Consider the following 20167-nt stretch of genomic DNA (forward strand, 5'->3'; position numbering starts at 1 on the left):
GAGTCTGTAATTGAGTTGAGCAATCGTACTTCTTTGCATGTGACTTTATATTTTAATCTCGATTCAATACAAGTTGTACCCTCCGCATATCTCACACACACCCACACAAACACAGTGAATGTGCCAACAAGGGAACCATGCTTTCTATGTTTTTACTGTGTAAAATACAAATGTAATGTGTCAGTCAAAGTCCATCTTTGTTTAGGATGATGACTCAGAATTTACTAAATTATCCAATACTGTGTGATCTCCCTAATCTGGGGTTCAGCTGTTTAAGGCGCTGTTTTCCCACCACTGTGCTTCTGCAAACGCTGATAGACAAACCTTATAGGCCTTCAGGACTAAAACACCAATATTCAACACACAGGTCAGCAGACAGACCATGACGGGGCTATTCTTAGTATATTAGGCTTTGGTTGTTGGAACAAAGTGGTGCCAACTATGAGAAGATATTTCCCCAGATGAGAGATTTAACCACTTGTTTCCTGGTCTGAGTAAATCTGTCTTCCTCCTTAGATAATAAACTAGTTCTTCAGGAAGTGTGCAGCAGTCTAGGTTAGAACTGCTGCTTATACTTGATTGTATTTATTATGGCACAGGACTATGGGAGGGCTCCAAAAGAGTGCAGTGTTTCCCACAGATATGAAATATACTTGGGCGGGTGGTGGCAAGGGGGGGGGGGGGTGGTGGCAAGGGGGGTGCGCGAAAAAAAAAAAAAAGTTTTAACAACATTATTTATTGACTTTTCATTCCGGTATAATCATTTTGCGCAAAGATGGCACTGTTTGTCAGAGCACTTCATCCTTCTGGGATTTCATGAAGAACAGCTCCAACGCCTGTGTGTATGGGAATGCCTCTGGTGCTGGTCCATTAACTGCCAGTGTTTCCCACAGATCTGAAATATACTTTGGGGGGTGGTGGTAGCGGGGGGGGGTTGAGGTGACGTGCAACAACATTAACCTTTCTGTTGGTCGCTTGTTAGCAGACCCTTCACGCGATGGCAGAGCGAACAGGTACAGGTACAGGCAGGGTCCATAATGATAGCCCTATAGTTTAAATCTACTACCCACACATGAACATATGGAAATAGATTACTATTTAAAAAAATTAATGTATTTATTAATGTATTTAGGAACCTATCCATGTGATTTTTAGTGGGGGTCGACCTCAAATCCTCTAGGGGGGTCCAGGGGCATGCCCCCCCGGTAAGATTTTATTTTTTATTTGGAGTTAAATGCAGCAATCTGGTGCATTTTGAGGGGAAAATAAAGAGAAACATCTATGGAAACACCTATATTTAACAGAACTGTATACATTTCAATAATCATAAAATCAAGGCCATAACCAATAACATACCATTTCCAATATGAAAAAAACACTGAAACTTGTTTATTAATTTAGTTTTGGTTCATTTATAGTTGTGAGTGTGTCTGTGCTCCTGAATCAGCCTCTCCTGTCTCCCTCCTCTCCCCCTGCTCCTCTTTGAGGCAGCAGCAAAGACTAGTTTCTCTCAACAAGTTTTAAAAGTGTATCTTACCTTTTTTCACCTAGTTAACTTTTTATTTATTTATTCATGCATATTTTACTAATCACATTACATTTCATTTAGCTGACGCTTTTATCCAAAGCGACTTATAATGACGATTACAGGGACATTCTCCCTGGAGTAACTAAGGGCTAAGTGCCTTACTCAAGGGCACACTAGTGGTGGTGTTCCTGTCGGGATTTGAACTCACAGCCTTCCGATCTTCAGCCCACCTCACTATCCATTAGACCAATCGCTACCCTCTCAAATGGAAATATGTGTTTACATAAATGGTGACCACACCGTTTGAGACCCACTGAGAACTTAGACTAAGTTAACTATCTAAACACTCAGAGAGTCCTTTACCTCACCTGAGCTGAGGTTATCCCGAGCTTGAATGACACACAGAGACCAATCAAGGGCTTTGATTTATGATCTGTATGACAGTGGCCATGTGTGGACAGCCAGTCACCCTGTGTGAGGCAGGCCACTTAACAGGCCACTTAACAGGCCACTTAACAGGCCAGAAGGAGGCGAGATCAGAGCAAGGGAGCGAGGGATCATTGTCTACAAGTTAATCGATCGCAGATGGCGTCGTGGTCACGGACGAAAAAATATATATATATATTAAAAAAAAACAAAAAACTAAATGGGTCGCGAAATATACTTGGGCGGCCGTTAATATACCTGGGCGGCCCGCCCAAGTATAGTCTATGTGTGGGAAACCCTGGAGTGTTCATACTTTTAAGGGACAACTCAAGACACTTATATATACAGTCAATGCTCAAGACCCACTGTTTTTAAATTGGCTTTTAACTGAAATATATGCTTTATTCTGTCCTGTGTTCGTTGACTTCTGTTGGTATAAAGTGTATTTGTTAATTACAAAGTTAAGAGTTGCTCTATTAGGAGGGGGTTGGTATTGCTATTATTTTTGTTTGTTTGTTTTTTGTGTTTTATTTTGGTTACTTTCTGTTACTTTTGCATCTTAAAAGTGCTAAATAAATAACTTGAATGCAGTCTGTACCCATTATTACATAATAGGTGCTTCATGACATACATTTTGCATTATATAGTAATATCAATGAAAAAGTCTTACCTATATCCTACATAAGAGGACACATTGGTTAAAACTTGTTCAATTTGGTAGAAAGAAGACAGTTTTATACAGACAGTAACAGTGCATCACATGATCGCTGAAACATTATTTTCCATTCACTCCTAAGGGACTCAATCCAACTGTCTGTGGTCTGAAGTGGAACAATTATTCAGATCTTATACTTCAGTAAAAGTAGAAGTACCAGAGTGTAGGAATACTCTGTTACAAATAAAAGTCCTGCATTCAAAATGTTACTCAAGTACAAGTAGATCAGTATTAGCATAAACATATATTTAAAGTGCCAAAAGTAAAACTACTCATTCTGCAGATTGGTCCATTTCAGAATAATATATAGGATATGTTTTGTTTAATTTACCATGAAAGTGTTCTCAAAGCTGGTAAAGGTGCAGCTAGTTGTAATGACTTTGTATACTGCAGGGTAGCTTGTGAATTTACTCCAGGTGTAACTAAAGTCTGATTTAAGAGCTGATTATATTTCATATCATTAAACTACATCTGTAACTAAATGTATTAAATATATGTAGTGGAGTAAAAGTACACTATTTACCTCTGAATTGTAGTGGGGTAGAAGTACAAAGTAGCAAAACATTGAAATACTCAAAATCGTACTTGAGTACACCACTGTAAAACTCTTCTTCACAAAACTTTCCTTTCTGCACCTGTTTACTTAATCCCTTTAACGTAGGCTACAGTGCAGTTTAAACTAACAGAACAACAACAACAAAAAGCAATACACATGAGACAAAAACAACTATGAAAAGTGAATTTAGCTGCAAACAACCAAATAAGCACATCACCGACTACTGTATGCATATTATGTAATTTACCCAACAAAGATGAAAGCCACCAGGGCTATAGCGATGTAGTTGGTTTGATAGTAAAGCAGGTTGCTGACCACCCTGTTGCCCCATCTCGTCGGGTCCTTCTCGTCCGGTTTGCAGAACCTCTCCGAGCCGGGGAAGAAGTCTTCCCAGGATCTGAGCGGAGTCACCTCCACTTTAGCCATTTGCTGCCAGCTCCGTGTACTGATCTGACAGGACTTCATCACAAGCCTTGAAGTCACCAAAGCAACACACTGAACTCTCACGAGAAGTTGTAGACAGCAAGCTGCTCTCGTTGGCGTGTTTTTTTTGTGTTCACTTTATTAATCAAGAGTCATTTCCAAACCGTTAAGTCACTTGTTTTCTGTCAATAACATTGAATGTTGCAAATAAAGAATAGATAATCGTTAACAACAAAGCAAGGGGTCTATCCAGTTACATAAATAAAGTCACTTAACCACCAAACTGAAATCTCGCGATCAGTTGTGGACAGCAAGCTGCTCTCGTCGGTGTGATTAAACCTCACGCTATTGGTCAGAAACCACCGAAACACTTCCTGCTTAGCTGCATGTTGATGTCAGAGAAGGATATCATAAAGTGATAGTAGCGTTGTCTGGTAATAACACTTTATATATGAGTGGCTCTCAGTTGTGTACGTTATGTTTGAAGCGTTGACATTGCCATGTTGTTTCTCATGTTCTCGCGATGTTTGAGCAGCTTTACAAGTCAGCCAGCCAGCGTGACTTCAATGACATGTAGCTAACAGTAAGCTAGCTCTCAAAAAGCTCTAAATAACAAACACTTGATAACTTATTTGTTGTTTGTACAGATGTGGAGCAGGATATTGAAGCCTCGGGTGATTGGTAGAACAGCTTTCTATTGGAGGAGTCTCTTCACCATGCAGCTGAACACCAGTGAGTTCAAGTCTCTGTTCAGTGAGGGGCTGAAAGGACTAGCAGGTGAGATGTGACAACAAACACACCTCTAAACAGTGCTCTTGTCTTCAGTAAAGCTAGGTAGTGAACTTTCACAATAGAACAAGTAATAAGGTTCAAAGAGGAACATATTAGATCAATAATATGCAGTGTTTCCCCTAGGTTTACTGCTTGGGGGGGCTGGGGGGGGGGGTGGCACTGGGATATATATTTTTTAAATCCTCTGGAGCTGTGGATTATTGTTATTGATTAATGCATCAGTGTTTCTTAGGGTCAAAAACACTAACCTCACAACTTAAAATGAAAGCGTTTAGTTTATTTAATAAAAGAGCACATGTTCAATGTTGCTATTTGGTGCTATATGTATATATATAAAATAAATTATAATTTTTTTTCAGGGGGGCGTGGGTCTCGGTTGGCGGGGCGCAGCTGTGGCTTTAACAACTCAGTACAGTAGTGTAGATAAAGACATGTGCGAGACTTATTCGAAATACTGTCTCTGTGAAGAGTATTACTTATGAAACATAATAGTATTTTGGTGGAACTGTATTCATCTGATTTGAGTATTGCTCTTCATTAAAAAAATATGGTTTTTTCTGTTACTAACTGTATATCTGTAGACTTGGTATGTCTTAAATGTCCGGTTAGGATGTATTAGAACGAAATCTAAAAGGTAAATTGTAAATAAGCCATCTGTATGTCAAATATGTCTTATATGTCTTAAATGATATGATGAATTGGAAATGGGGGACCCTGATGTAAACAAGACGAAAGTCTTTCTCTGGTCTGCATCCCCTTAACAATTGTATGTTTTGAGCTGTACTGTACTGTACCCAATATACAAGCTGTTAATAAACTTTTCAATCAATGTTACTAGGCCTGATACAAATGAAAGGCAAACAGTCAAAATCGACACAGGAGAGGCCAACATTTTCTGATGTGCTCACCTTGTTTGAACATTTCACCCTAATATGGGTCAAATATGATTATGTGTTTAGTAAACTAGAACTTCATACAAATGTTAAGCCTGAAGAACATTACAAAAGCTGTTCTGCAAGCAACAAGAATCGTATATTAAGTAAAAAGCAATAGGCATATAAGACTAATAGGCAAAGTGAGAACTGCAGTCAGGATATACACAACAAAAACATTTGAGTTTTCTCAGGTTATGCCTTTCAAGTTGAATTCAAGCTAGTGCAATTGTTTGTGTGCCCTGACACATATCCTCTGTAAAGTCTCCCTAAAGTGTGTGTTTGTTGTTTCCAGAGTTGTTTGGGAAGCACCAGCATGAGCTGAGGATCGCTGGCGGCGCGGTGCGGGACCTGCTGTCTGGGAAGCGGCCTGACGATGTGGACTTTGCCACCACAGCAACTCCAGAGGAGATGAAGCAAATGTTCCAGAAAGCTGGCATCAGGATGATCAACAACAAAGGAGAGAAGCATGGGACCATTACAGCAAGAGTAAGAGGCACGCAGGATGTAACTGTCCTGCTTTCAATTAGTTCCATTTCTGCTTTCAAGCTGCTGTAAACACTACTTCAACTATTTGCCAAGTCCTTTACTTTTGCAGAACATTAGCTTAACTTAAAAGTACTTATTGTGCATAATAGCCCATTACATAATCATACGTATTAAATGATTGGATTATGACTATTGATGCATTTATGTGTTCATCCAAGCTGGTAAATGTGGAGCAACATTGAATTACTTTATATGCTGTTGCTGCTGATTACTTAACCTTTTAATAATATAACAGTTTTTGGATAAATAGAAGAGTCACTGTTCTCATAGCATTTGCTGATGCGATTCGCTCAGAATACAAACTCAGGTTTGTTTTACAGGGAAATCACAACAAAGAATCAAAAAATAAAACGAAAATGAAATAAAAAGTGTATTGAAATTGAAAGTAAAGCTGATTACAGAGCAATGATATGAGAGGGGACCTAGATATGTTCTCATGTCTCCCAGTCGCTTCTATTCATATTCATCGAAGGTCGAGCACAGTGCTGCATTTATAAATAACCATTCATACACGCATACCCAGCTATACCCATGTTCATATGCATACATACTTACTTGAATACATATCGATAGATAGGCAAGGCAAGTTTATTTATATAGCACTTTTCAACACAAGGCAATTCAAAGTGCTTTACAAAAAATGAAAGACATTAAGAAAAAGGCATTTAAAAACAGTCATTAAAAAGAAAAGCTAATAAAATAAACATTAAAAGAAAAAATACATGGATAAAAGTTTCAGTGCAGTTTAAGATAGATAGATAGATCTTTAATTTTGTCATTGTACAGGTACAACGAAATTACAATAAACTCAAGGTGCCAACACGCAACAACAAGACACTATAAAAACAATAAAAACAATAAATGGGACTTAAAATAGACATGATAGGTAATATGTACATAATTAAATAATAAATTAAATTGCACGATTCCCCTCATATACATATGTACAAACATGTGCAGACTCACAATCAGCAGGTAAGCAGAACTGAAAGGAACCAGTGAAGGAAAGGAGAACAGGGTTTGGGCCTTCATTAAAGAAAGAGCATTAAAGTTGTATTTTAGTTTTTGCAATATTCTATCAATTTTCTCCATCTATTATCAGCTATGTGTTTGGGTTACTCATTGTATATGTTTTCCTTTCCACATTAGACACTTGCCGTCTGAAATACTGCTTACCTTCATCTAAGAGAGTGACTCCAGAATGAGGCCATATTTACACGTCTCCAGGCATCATTCTAATTTTGCCTTTTTTAATCATCGGTGTTTTGTTTATCGGTTTCGCTCACAGCTACACAATGAGAACTTCGAGGTGACCACGTTGCGGGTGGATGTTCAGACGGATGGACGTCACGCAGAGGTGGAGTTCACCACGGACTGGCAGAAAGACTCTGAGCGCAGAGACCTCACCATCAACTCCATGTTTCTAGGTATTTGTGTTTGTTTTCCACTCAATTAAAGGACTTGTATCTGCGTCTGGTTTTACTTCACAAGACATTGTCACCTATTTTATCACGATTAATTATACTTCAAACCGGAGAGACGTGATGTAAGGAATACATATGTATTGTTACACGTCATATGAATGAAATGATTGCCATGATAATACAACAGGAGAATGGAATGGTGTTTGGCGATTAGGCCCCGGTTTGCAGGATAATCATTCAGGAGGGAAAGAACCGCTCCGATGAAATCCCCGGGGTCTAGACACTGGTGGTGGTGATGAGTAGGTGGGACCGGTCTGAAGGAGGAAGGTTTAGCTTTGTCCTGGAGGAGACGGGAGGCGAGAGGGGTGGAGGCGGGTTGCGTGTGATCATCTGCAATGACAACTGACAGGGAGGAAGAGCAGGTATTTAAGGATTTTAGTATGTGCAGCGATTGGCTGCTGAGGAGTGACGCCCTCGTATTTAATGAGGGGGGAAGGGAGCCATAGAGTTACGTGTAAGTGACTCATTGTTAGGTCTTCCTTATTGAACTTGCGCTAAAGCTTTCATTTGTCAGAAATGTATGATGTGTTGTCTTTATTTTACTCTCTCACAGGGCTTGATGGCACATTATACGACTATTTCAAAGGATACGAAGACCTGAAGGAGCGCAAAGTCCGCTTTGTTGGCAGCGCTGAACAAAGAATCCAAGAGGACTACCTGAGAATACTGCGCTATTTCAGGTGGGATGTCTTTATTTCCCTTTAACCTTGTGTTAGGGCATTTGGTACAACTAGTTCCTGAACAGTGTCCTTCACATGCTCTTTGTTATCATGTGCTACTCTGACATTTGAAGAGTACATTCAGTATTTTCCCAACACCTTAAAAGGAAAATGTAATACATTATTATTATATTTCTACTTCATCTCACTTTGAACTGAAATAGCCAATGAAAGAAAGAAGAAATTCATCATTTGTATTTGTTTGACGTACAAGAACCTCAACCTCCAGTCTCGTATTCCCCCCCCAGGTTTTACGGCAGGGTGGCTCCGGAGCCCGACCGCCACGACCCGAAGACGCTGGACGCCATCCGGGAAAACAGTCGTGGCCTTGCAGCGATATCTGGAGAACGGATTTGGACGGAGCTGAAGAAGATGGTTGTTGGTAATCATGCTGATCACCTGCTGGAGCTGATGTACAGTCTGGAGCTGGTCCAGTACTTAGGTGAGGGGGGGGGGGGGGCAATCAGATAATGCACACAAATGGAGTGGAAAGTATAAAAGAGAGGAGACAACGATGACATTTAGCAAAGAGCTTGTGGGTCCATTAGGAAATATGTTTAAATATTTATTTCCTCAAGAACACACTAGAAAAGGTTGTACTTAAATAAACCTGACCTGATGGCAGTTATTTATGATAGTACTTACCATTTAAGAAAAGAATAGACACTTTTATATGACGCTGGGGCAGAGGGCAGTTTGCTCACCTCCACTTAAACACTAGAAAAAAAGGAAATCGGAACGTGTTCATTTTTAGTGATGTTTTTCGATTACAGTATGGATGCACATGGCGGTTTCAAACTACTGCATTTGGCCAAGTTTGGTCAACATGTCCCAACCTGTTGGAACGTCTCTTCCAATCCTGTTTGGAAATGTTCTGAGAGAACATGTAGCATGCTAATAAGTCATTGGTGCAATCCCAAATCCTACACTTGCAGAGTTTGTGGTGTATTCCAGCTTGATATGCCTGTGCGTTAGGGATGCCAGTGATTATTCGATTATTCGTTACAGTCTCCATAATCGAATATTATTTTTAAAAATCTATTTTATTTATATATTTTTTTATTATTATTTATGTTTATTTTATTTTTTTTCTGGCTTAGTTTCAACCGAAATATCGACTAATGCTAATAATAGTAATAGTATTAATAATTGTAAATGGCCATTGGTCACACCACCAGTTTGTTTTACTGTAAACTTGGAGGAAGCCTGCGTGCAGAGCAGACTGCTGCTGCATCACGCTACACACTGACCCCGCCCCCACCCCCACCCCCAACCCCCCTCTCCCTCACACCGCCCCCGCCCCCACCCCCCCTCTCCCTCACACGTGCGACTAAAGATGAACAAAGCGGCAGGTAAAAAGAGTTCCTCCTCGTGGAAATACTTCGAACTTACACGTCCAAAGGAAGTTAAATGCAAGCTCTGCGAAAAGACGTTGGTCTATCACAGCTCAACCTCAACAATGCGTTCGCATTTGAGTGCGAAGCACGCCAAAGAGGTTACAGAGAAAGACGCAGCACAGCCGGCCATTACCAACTTCACTTCAAGGCCACGTCGTTGTGATGACATGCGTGCATGTTTGTTGTTTGTACTGTTAAACATGTTCCAGTAAAAAAAACAACGGAATTCCTTTTGTCTGAGGGGGGGGGGTCGGGGTCGGTCGAATAATCGATTATTATTCGCCAGGGCTGCCGAATAATTGATTTTGATCATGGTCAGTTTCTGGCAACCCTACTGTGCGTATGGTTCATCTGTTACAGTGCATAAGGGTGTGCTCATGGGTGTTCAGCTTAGTATATTTCACTACATAAACACCGAGTTGACAATCACCTCTCTTCCACTCTGTAAGCCTGGTCATATAAGGGACCAATTCCTAAATTGCTTTGGCCTCTAAGGAAGTGAACACCTTAAATGAAAAGTCCCAAACCCACTTAAAGTGATGTGTTGCGAAGTGCTGTCCCTTCCTAATGTACACCACTTCCAGCTCTTTGTAGCCCCTCGCTCTCCAGCAATTACCGGCTGATGTTAATGAAAGTCCCTTAGGGTCAGCTGCTCAGGCTTTAAGGCTGGAGCCACACGAAGACGATAACGCAAACGGACCGAAATCGATATCAAAAAAGTATTCCGTCCACACGCAACAGGCACCAGAAACGAGTCCGTTCACACGAGACCGCTCGAAAGCGCTGGAGACGCTGTAGTACATATGCCAGGCCTGTAAGTGGCGCTGTAGTACTGCCACAAAAGCAGCGAAGAAGACTTCCCGCGCATGGTTGCAATGGTTGCCATGGTTACCCTTCATGAGTAAGTAAGTAATTTCTTCACCACTGACGATTTCTACAAGGATATTAAGACTTTTCGGCTTTTGACCAACAGCAAAATGTAGTATTCTGTGTTGTTGTACTTGTTAAAGTCCCGTCTGCTGCTCCTCAGGTTTGCCTCCAGATGGCAACGTGGAGGAGATTAAGCGAGTGTGGCAGAAAGCCAAAGACCACTCTCCCAAACCCATGACCGTCCTGGCTGCTCTCTTCCGCCGCCCAGAGGAGGTGGAGAGGATGGACCTCCGGCTGAAGGTGTCCAAGGAGGAGAAGACCCTGGCTCTGTTCCTGGTCAAATACAGACAGGAGCTGTGCAAGAGCAGAGAGGAGCCGGACAGCCTGAAACCCTTCACTGACTTCATCATCGACGTGAGTTTAAGCCTCCTCTGTAGCAACAAGCCCATGCTAATTGTACATGTGTGGTGTTATAAAAAAGACAGGAGAGATTTATGGTTTGGACACTTAACAGAACAATGTAGTCATTGATTGGTATACCATATTCTTATCAGGCACGATTTCTCATCAGCTTAGTGATGTGCCAGTTGATGAAGTGACTGCTAACAATAGCATAATTAGAGGGCTTTATGTCCTCTAATAATTAGCTTGAAATGCAAGGAGAAATCACAAACACACAATCAACAAACACTTCATAGTCTATCACACTTAATACAGATCAAAGTACAGAAGTATAACATATAAATACTAGCACAACTATAATGTTACAATTAATTGAATCTAACATTTCACAATACAGTCAGAGTAATGCTGCTCAACGTCCATTTTCCTGCACCATGGGAAAAATAGTGGAAGTCAGTGCACGTCTTAAACTCAGCTGGAAGCATGTTCCGATGTTCGATGGCCGTAAAAGAAAAGGCAGCGGGTTCCAGATGAAATGGGCATGTTTTCCTCCCCAGCTATGATGTTACCTGTACAAAGCACGTTTGCGTTCTGAACTGTCTGTCAGACAAAACGAGATCAATTTGAAGACTTAACATTGGGACATTGCGCTCTTGGGAAATGTGTTCAGCTCTCCCCAGGGGACACAAATAATCAAGTCATTTAATCAGCCACTGAACCACACATGAACATAATTGTGACTCCAGCCCACTTTGAATGCAGGAAACACACCTCGGTAACTCGCTTCCTTCATCTTGCTGGACAGTTTCCACCTCCACCCATCGCCCACTTCTGAATGAAAAGTGGGTTTTTAAATATCTACACGCCGTTTGCTTTGCTTTGTGTTAGAAGTGGGGAAAAAAGGAGATGTCATACATTTCTGTGAAACAATTAGGAATATTTTGTTCAGAATAGTACGACAGTTGTGTCAACTGCTGCCAATCAAATCCAATCAAACACTCTCACAAAGTCCTGATGAAACAAATCAGAGGAGTCTTGAACTCTAAATAAATATTTACCAACTTCCCCCTTTTTTAATAGTGCTTATAATTTGATAGGAAGTACTTTAAATCTGACAGGGGCTTTAAAGGTTCCCTATTATACTGTTTTTCATCAATATATTATAGGTCTCAGATATATACAGAGCCTGTCTCTGATTGGCTGAAACACCAAACAGATCATTGCAGCATTACCCATAATCCCCTCTGTTTCAGCCCTGTTTCCAAAGTGCTGATTCTCTGTCTGTTACTTTAGATGTAAGTAAGGAGCCCCTCCCCACGCCCCTCTGAGAGACATTTGGTTCAAAAGAACTCAATGGTGCTCTAGGAGGAGATTCAGGTGATAAGGGGGGGGGGGGGTTACCTTAGTTGCTGATTGGCTAATGGTTACACAAGTAAAAAAATCGTTATGACATCATAAAGTGGCCAAAACCTGATCAGCTCATTTTCAGACAGGTTTTTATAGAAATGGATCAGGACAAAAAGAGAGAGAATCTTTGTTCCTGAAACTTTCTGAGTCTCTTTCCACAGAGGGGACACATGTTGATGTAGAAGAGACATGGAGAAGAGGGGACACATGTTGATGTAGAAGAGACATGAAGAAGAGGGGACACATGTTGATGTAGAAGAGACATGAAGAAGAGGGGACACATGTTGATGTAGAAGAGACATGGAGAAGAGGGGACACATGTTGATGTAGAAGAGACATGAAGAAGAGGGGACACATGTTGATGTAGAAGAGACATGAAGAAGAGGGGACACATGTTGGTGTAGAAGAGACATGAAGAAGAGGGGACACATGTTGATGTAGAAGAGACATGAAGAAGAGGGGACACATGTTGATGTAGAAGAGACATGAAGAAGAGGGGACACATGTTGATGTAGAAGAGACATGGAGAAGAGGGGACACATGTTGATGTAGAAGAGACATGGAGAAGAGGGGACACATGTTGATGTAGAAGAGACATGAAGAAGAGGGGACACATGTTGATGTAGAAGAGACATGAAGAAGAGGGGACACATGTTGATGTAGAAGAGACATGAAGAAGAGGGGACACATGTTGATGTAGAAGAGACATGAAGAAGAGGGGACACATGTTGATGTATAAGAGACATGAAAAATTCGCATAATAGGCGACCTTTAACTCAAATGTGTCTTTTCAGAGTCGAGAGCTGGACACCCAGAGTAAAGTGTGTGAGCTGCTGAAGTATCAGGGTGAGGAGAAGCTGCATGCGGAGCTCAGCGGGTGGTCCGTCCCTCGCTTCCCCGTCAACGGACACGACCTCCGGAGGATGGGCATCACGACGGGAAAGGAGATCGGCTCCACCTTACAGGACCTCCGCGACGTCTGGAAGAAAAGCGGCTATCAGATGGACAAAGATGAACTCCTCAGTCACGTAAAGTCGTGATTTGAGGAGGAAAGTGGACGTGCTTTTGTCATGTCGCACCATAAGGGTTTGGCTGCTGTAATTGTGCTCTTGAAGGGTATTGATTGAGACGTTTTAGTTTGAGAAAAACGGACACGACAATAATTCTGACGATCAGAGCTGCTGATTTCATTCTAAAGTAGCCCTATTTTGTTCTCCATCATCATATAAAGAGATCACAAAATGCATATGAGGACAAATGTGTACTAGAAACAGCTTTTTATATAATTTGATATATAAGTTTGGTTTTTCTCCTCATTTCTGAAAAGAACATGCTCTATAAATAGGTTGTACTTTTTATTGAAAAGACTGAAATGGTGATTGTTGTGTTGAAGTGCATGCAGAATACAACTCTCTCTCTGTGTGGTGTGTGTGTGTGTGTGTGTGTGTGTGTGTGTGTGTGTGTGTGTGTGTGTGTGTGTGTGTGTGGTGTGTGTGTGTGTGTGTGTGTGTGTGTGTGTGTGTGTGTGTGTGTGTGTGTGGTGTGTGTGGTGTGTGTGTGTGTGTGTGTGTGTGTGTGGTGTGTGTGGTGTGTGTGTGGTGTGTGTGTGTGTGTGTGTGTGTGTGTGTGTGTGTGTGTGTGTGTGTGTGTGTGTGTGTGTGTGTGTGTGTGTGTGTGTGTGTGTGTGTGTGTGTGTGTGTGTGTGTGTGTGTGTGTGTGTGTGGTTGCTCCTCCCTCCTGCAGAGAGAGGAGATATAAAGCCCCCTCTCTGCCTGGAGACCCTCAACATGTGTAATTTTACCACTAAACGGCCATAACGATTTTTTCAACAAATTTCCCTTTTAATGTCATATTTAAAGTCATATTCCAGGCTGCCTGCTTATCATTTTTTTTTTTTTAAATGCCCCACTTCATCTGGATTACCCTGTAATGGTTTATAAAGGCTACTTTTAAGCATGTCTTGGTTCTTTGTAAACATCAGTAACATCACTTTGGAGGACGCACTCTCTGACGATGATCCGCGGGATGAGCGCTTGGCTCGGGTGGAAATAGCTCTCCTGTCCATCATCTTCATCACCGCGGGGATCCTAAACTTCGGGCTGCTGCTGGTGCTGTGGAAGCGGAGGAAGCAGCTCTCCAGGATGCGCGTCTTCGTCCTCCACCTGTGCGTCGCCGACCTTGTGGTTACATTTTTCCAAGTTTGCCCGCAACTCATGTGGGACATCACTGACCGATTCGTGGGACCGGACGTATTGTGTCGCGCTGTGAAGTACCTGCAGGTGGTCGGGATGTTTGCATCTTCTTATATGATTGTAGTGATGACGATAGACAGATATCAAGCCATCTGCAAACCCATGGTGACTTTCCAGAGGCACAGGGCACGCTGGAACGGTCCAGTTTGCGCCGCCTGGTGCGCCTCTCTCATCGGTAGCCTCCCGCAGATCTTCATCTTCTCCCGGGTGGAGGTGGCCCCCGGTGTGTACGATTGCTGGGCTCAGTTCATTAAACCGTGGGGTCCCAGAGCCTACGTGACGTGGACCACTCTGGTGATATTCGTGCTGCCCATTCTCATGGTGATCGTGTGTCAGGTCCGCATCTGCCGCACTGTGTACATTAACTTCCACATGAAGACGCAGCAGGGCGCAGGGAAGGTCAGGAAGCCGCTGTCCTCGCGGGCCAGCAGCGTGGCGGGGGTGTCTAAAGCGAGGGTCAAGACGGTGAAGATGACCGTGGTGATCGTGTTCGCTTACATCCTCTGCTGGGGGCCTTTCTTCACCGTGCAGCTTTGGTCCGTGTGGGACGTGGAGGCGCCCACTCAGAGTAAGAGGACAGGGTTTTGGATCTCACAACATGAACAACATTTATTTCGTTTTTGGTAGGCTACAGGTAAAAGACACAAGATAAGGCATGAGGATACAAAGTAAAGATGATTCAATCAATAGAGATATCCCATTATGAAATCCAAATATCACTATCTGATTGACTTCCGCTGCTGTACAGCCAATGAGAGTTTTAATAAGTTATCATCAGTATTAATGTTGACTTAATGTGGAATAAATTGGGGTAGGTTCAGAAAAGGAGGCACCTGCTCAGAGAAAAAGGACAGGGTTTGGTATCTCACAACATGAACAAATAAATATGTAGCTAGCCAGACACATTGAATAAGCTGTAATCTATAGCTAAACCAGCTTTTCTATTTATTTTTGAACATACTTTTCAGATTCAGAATACTTTATTGTCCATTATATGTATTTCCTTTTTTTCTTTCTTTGCCACTGGCAAATAAAACATTCACCAAACACAGTACAACAAACTTTATTTTTCTGATGTCCTTCTCTCTTTCACAATGTATGCACTGATATTTATTCTTGCCGTGTTTCAGGATTTTTAACTATACAGATATGTTCTCGTATGTCTTAAAAAATCATAAATGTATAGTCTGCCCCAGAGATTTTTTCGTAAAACTTTATTTAACTTTCTCTTCAACATCATAGCAACTTTGATTTTGAAATAGGTACAGTGCCAAAAACCAAACACAGGAGTATGAGTGTTGCCAATTGTTTACACCTCCCTCCCTCACACAGAACTGCAAATGTAATCGCAATTAAAATGTTACCTCCAAAAGGAATGACAGGGAAAGTTAAATATTGTACTTTTGTTTCTTCCAGCTGCTACCTTCACCATCCTGATGCTGCTGGCCAGTCTGAACAGCTGTGCGAACCCCGTCATCTACCTGCTATTCAGCGGGAAGCTGCCAAAGACCCTGGTGGCCCTGATGTGTGCGGGTCAGCCCGACCTGAAGGAGTCCATCCAGGAGGAGGCCACCATGGTCAGCTCCCTGTACATGAGCCTCAAGAGTCTGTCAGAGAGCAGACGTCCGGACTCTTAAACTCACCTCAGGACAGCATGGTTTTCGCACAAGAAAGACTTACGGTATTGTCATTGTCTAATAAGTGTGAAGAAGACGTCAGTGTAGTTACAGTATATTATAGTGAGACAATATTTTTGAAGTAAAACGCACACAATCATTCTTTACAGGGATATTACAATGGAACACTTGCTATCAAGTCGGTATTACTTTACACATTCTTTAAAAACATTGAACGTTTTACTTTTTTTTGCTAGTGTTGTGGTTCTAGAGATGGTGGTTTATCCATTGGTTGTTCCACCACTTTGGTCCAGACTGACACTACTGGATGGATTCCCATTACTTTTTGTACAGACATTCAGGTTTCCAGAAGATGAATACGTTGACTGATTTCTTTAGCGCTACCAGCAGGTCAAAGTTTTCCCATATCCACCGAATCATGTTGACATCTCAATCGTTACAAAAGATGCATGGCATTCATGGTTCCCTGAGGATTAATCCTATTGATCGCCAAACCTTTCTTCTCCTGTCAATATGAAGATGACATTTTGTGGTTTTGAGTGACATGTCCTCACAACTGTTGAATGCATGAATGGTTCCAAGGAGATGAATTGTAATATTTTTGGTGATCCCTGACTTTTTCTTTTGTTGCATCATCAGGTCAATCTTACATTTTCCCATATCTTCGGTGTACAACCAACTACCTGCACAATAACTATTCCCATAAACCTCAGCCATATTCTGAATGAGCATTGGGAGCACCAGGAGCTTTTCCAATTGGACTCTCGACACATAGGGTTGAGCAAGGTCATTTGGGTACTCAGGTAAAATAGGATAAAAAGAGTTCTACATTCTGGGCTCTTTTTTGTTGTTGTAAGCAGCTAATTTTCAAACTAATATAGCATTGGTGCTTAAAAGGTCGTTTACATGAAACAATCATTTTGAGATAAGTGAGAACATCGCATGAGGTTGATGTACTCAACGTTGTCAGTTTTTGACCAATCACTCCCTGGATGGGGGCAGTTTATTGTACAAAAAAAGGTTTAGGTAATACAGTTACATTTTAAAATGGTCAATTCAATATGCATTAGTGGCTAGAATATTCTCTTGCAAATAGATTTAGTGTCTGACTAGAACCTACAACAATGGAAAGGTTGGTTTTGTATTTCTTTAACAGTTTAATTGTCCAATTGTCATTTATTGCAGCTTTTCTTGGCTGCCGCTGGTCTTTTTTATACCTACATTTGCTCAAGAGTTCACATAAATAAAAGTTGAATAAAAGTATCAGCAACGTGACACATCAGGTAGAGAAAACGTGTTACCTATCCAACGTTCTCTGAATGCTAAATACTGTATATATATATTTTTTTTAATGAAATATTAATATGGGAGACAATTGAACGCGAGTAAAATATCCAAGGAAATATGACCCTGAATACATTACATTTCGATTAATAATTGAATACGATAGTTGGAGCTCACAGGAGCATAACACATACTCACTGCTCAGTTTATTCGTTATATTGTGTTATTTTCCCTTATTTATTTGGGAAGGTGGTCTTTTGAGAATTTCAGATAACGGCCATACCTTTCAAATGTTGAGAAGCCCGGGTATATAGTACATTATAATTATAGTATTATATACAAATGAATATTATACTGGTCAGATGGTTCCAGAGATATTTTCCACCCTGCTGCCAGTGCCATTGTGCCAACATGTGTTTTTATAGCTAGCATTCTCTTCAAAGAAACACATTCTGTTTTACGTCTATTTATCTGACGTTATTTTTATAACAATTGCTCAGTAATCTTGTTTGGATTAAGTGTGTCATTGGATGTATGGTTGGTGGTGAATCACTGGCTCAGCCTCATGTATGTTTATTTGTAAGTAGCAGATGGTAGCATAAAAACACACCTAAACTAAAATGGTTAACATGGTTATCAATATACCTACTAAACATCTGCATGTACTCTGACACAGTCTCACGGCATTTTGTGTTATAGTCACAAAATGAATCTATTGACACCAATACGATTTCGCAATTTTTTTCGTGTCACACAGAACGATTTTAAAACCAATGTAAATAATAACAAATTAGAAGGAACAACAGATTTAAAAAAATACAGATTTCAGTATTCTGAGGCTCTTTGCCACATTTATTTTCCTCGCGGACGGCAAAAAAACTCCGACATTATACAATTTAAAATAAAAGGGATAGAAAATGTTTTTGTGAACCACACAGCTTCTGGTATTCCAAGACCCGACCGGACAAAAAGACGTGCAGGCACGAGACATACTACCAATAGAAATACATTGCTTTTAAAATCGTTCTGTGTGACACGAAAAAAATGCGAAAATCGTGTTGGTGAACACGAATCAATAGATGAAATGAATTTCGCGACTATAACACGAAATGCCGTGAGACTGGGTTGGACATAGACATACAAGTTTATGTTTGTGGCTTTCATCAAGGTCACCTCTCTAGGTTTTTTCATACCAGAAATCCCTGCTCCCCTCCAAAGACTGTATATAAAAAGAAGGAACAGTAAGTGTCAAAGGAGGGGGGAAGCAAGTACAACCGGACACTAAACAAGACAATGTTACAATTAATGCGCTGAAAACAAATTGTGACAGGGTTAACATTTGGAAATGGGGACGAACACCCAAACCTGACGACGTGGTAGCGTCTCATCAACCTCAGGGTAGCCACCCAATAAAGCATATCCTTCTTTATGTCTATTGTACTCTAAATGGGATCCTTATTGACAAAATGAGGCTTGAAGTATACGCCGAGCTATCACTTGAGACCATAAACTCTTGAGTAAAATATGTTTACATATGTATTAAATCAACTAAGAAGTAGTGTCATTTTCTCACTGACTTCTATACAATCTTTTCAACCACTTTTTAGTAGCACGTGGTGGCCATTGAAGAGAATGCACCGACTTTACTGTTCAGACCAGGCCCGGCTCCAGGATGAAATGACTGAGGGGGCTGAAATTGTATATATTTATATAAATATATGTGTGTGTGTGTGTCCGCATCTGTAGCCTGTTATTGTCTCATTATACCGCACTGTCAATGAATCAAAGTAAATATGTAAGTCATCATGAACACATCTGTCCATCAGGCTGCTGTGCCTCCTGTCATCATTAATGGACGTCTCTTTAAGATGACCGCTCAGAGGAGAGGAGTTCTCATTTCTCTAACCCCCTGCTGCTTCCCCTCCTCTCTCCTCGGTTCCCCTCCTCAGTCCTCCGCTCGCATCTCCTGTGGGCGGGACTAAGACACGAGGATAGGAGTCGAGGAGGGGACATTTAAGAATTGATAAACCTCTTGTTACTCTGTTTTTACTGACATGTAACATTTGATTTCACCTTGCTCTAAGTTTTTTAACGCACATTCAAAAACCCACCGAAAACGGGGACTTTGCCCGGAAAACGGGGGCGTTTTGGTCACCCATCCGACTGTGTTTACAGCTAAGCACAGATGCTAACATTAATTAAGACTACAAGCTCACTTGGGGTTGAGGCTTTTTTACACGTTGCTTGACTTGCCCATATATCTGATCTAAACATAGTAACGTGAATTGGGGAAAATGATTATTTAAAGTTATTTAATAATTGTGACATTTATTGTACTTTTTGATGGATGAATGATGCTCAAAGTGAGGGGGCAAAGAATACAACTGACGAGGCAATGCCCCCTTTTGGCCCCTCGTGGCGCCGGGCCTGGTTCAGACCTGTTTGGGACAGCATTGACCTTAGCATTTGCACACAACACTGTTTGCCTAAGTGGCAATGTTTCTTATTTTCTCAGTCAAAAATTGTATTCAGGAGCCACAGCACAATATTCATCAGGATATTTTCTCGAAATAATTAACACGTATAATGAAATGGACATGCCATTTGCATTAAAGTTGGTGCTTATATTTCATTGCATGTTACATTTCAGTTAAGGATATTCATGAAATAAATGATCTTGTGAAATGTTTTCAGAAATTCATCTAAATGCTGTGTGATTTTAAAGTGTTTCACTCAGATGAGAATGTGGTTTATCTTGTAAATATGTATTTTATGTCCATTAAATGTGAATCTT

General features: G+C 41.0%; 3 protein-coding genes across 5 annotated transcripts in view; 2 read left to right on the forward strand and 1 right to left on the reverse strand.

Moving 5' to 3' along the window:
• Nucleotides 1-3726, reverse strand: part of LOC117543709 (PRA1 family protein 3-like) — a 58677-nt gene extending 54951 nt beyond the window's left edge. The window contains exon 1 of one of the 2 annotated variants that reach the window (XM_034212203.1): nucleotides 3473-3726. In XM_034212203.1, coding sequence (XP_034068094.1) covers nucleotides 3473-3690 — 218 coding nt within the window. In that variant the 5' untranslated portion in view covers nucleotides 3691-3726. The remainder of the gene's footprint in view (nucleotides 1-3472) is intronic. The other variant, XM_034212202.1, reaches the window with a different exon arrangement.
• Nucleotides 3727-3972: 246 nt separating this feature from the next.
• LOC117543807 (CCA tRNA nucleotidyltransferase 1, mitochondrial-like) lies at nucleotides 3973-13567 on the forward strand. Of its 2 annotated transcripts, none has more exons than XM_034212386.1 (8): nucleotides 3973-4082; nucleotides 4296-4425; nucleotides 5668-5861; nucleotides 7210-7348; nucleotides 7959-8085; nucleotides 8373-8566; nucleotides 10552-10805; nucleotides 12995-13567. In XM_034212386.1, the coding sequence occupies exons 2-8, from the start codon at nucleotides 4296-4298 to the stop codon at nucleotides 13238-13240; spliced, it is 1284 nt and encodes a 427-aa protein (XP_034068277.1). In that variant the 5' UTR covers nucleotides 3973-4082; the 3' UTR covers nucleotides 13241-13567. The 2 variants fall into 2 exon arrangements, with proteins under 2 accessions (XP_034068277.1, XP_034068278.1); XM_034212387.1 differs by having other exon boundaries at nucleotides 4296-4380.
• Nucleotides 13568-14155: 588 nt separating this feature from the next.
• si:dkey-178o16.4 (vasopressin V2 receptor) lies at nucleotides 14156-16400 on the forward strand. The gene is made up of 2 exons (XM_034212388.1): nucleotides 14156-15020; nucleotides 15869-16400. Exons 1-2 carry the CDS (start codon nucleotides 14156-14158, stop codon nucleotides 16087-16089), a joined length of 1086 nt encoding a protein of 361 aa, XP_034068279.1. The 3' UTR covers nucleotides 16090-16400.
• Nucleotides 16401-20167: the final 3767 nt, after the last annotated feature.

Source organism: Gymnodraco acuticeps, unplaced genomic scaffold (genome assembly GCF_902827175.1).
Source record: "Gymnodraco acuticeps unplaced genomic scaffold, fGymAcu1.1, whole genome shotgun sequence".
Lineage (NCBI taxonomy): Eukaryota > Metazoa > Chordata > Actinopteri > Perciformes > Bathydraconidae > Gymnodraco > Gymnodraco acuticeps.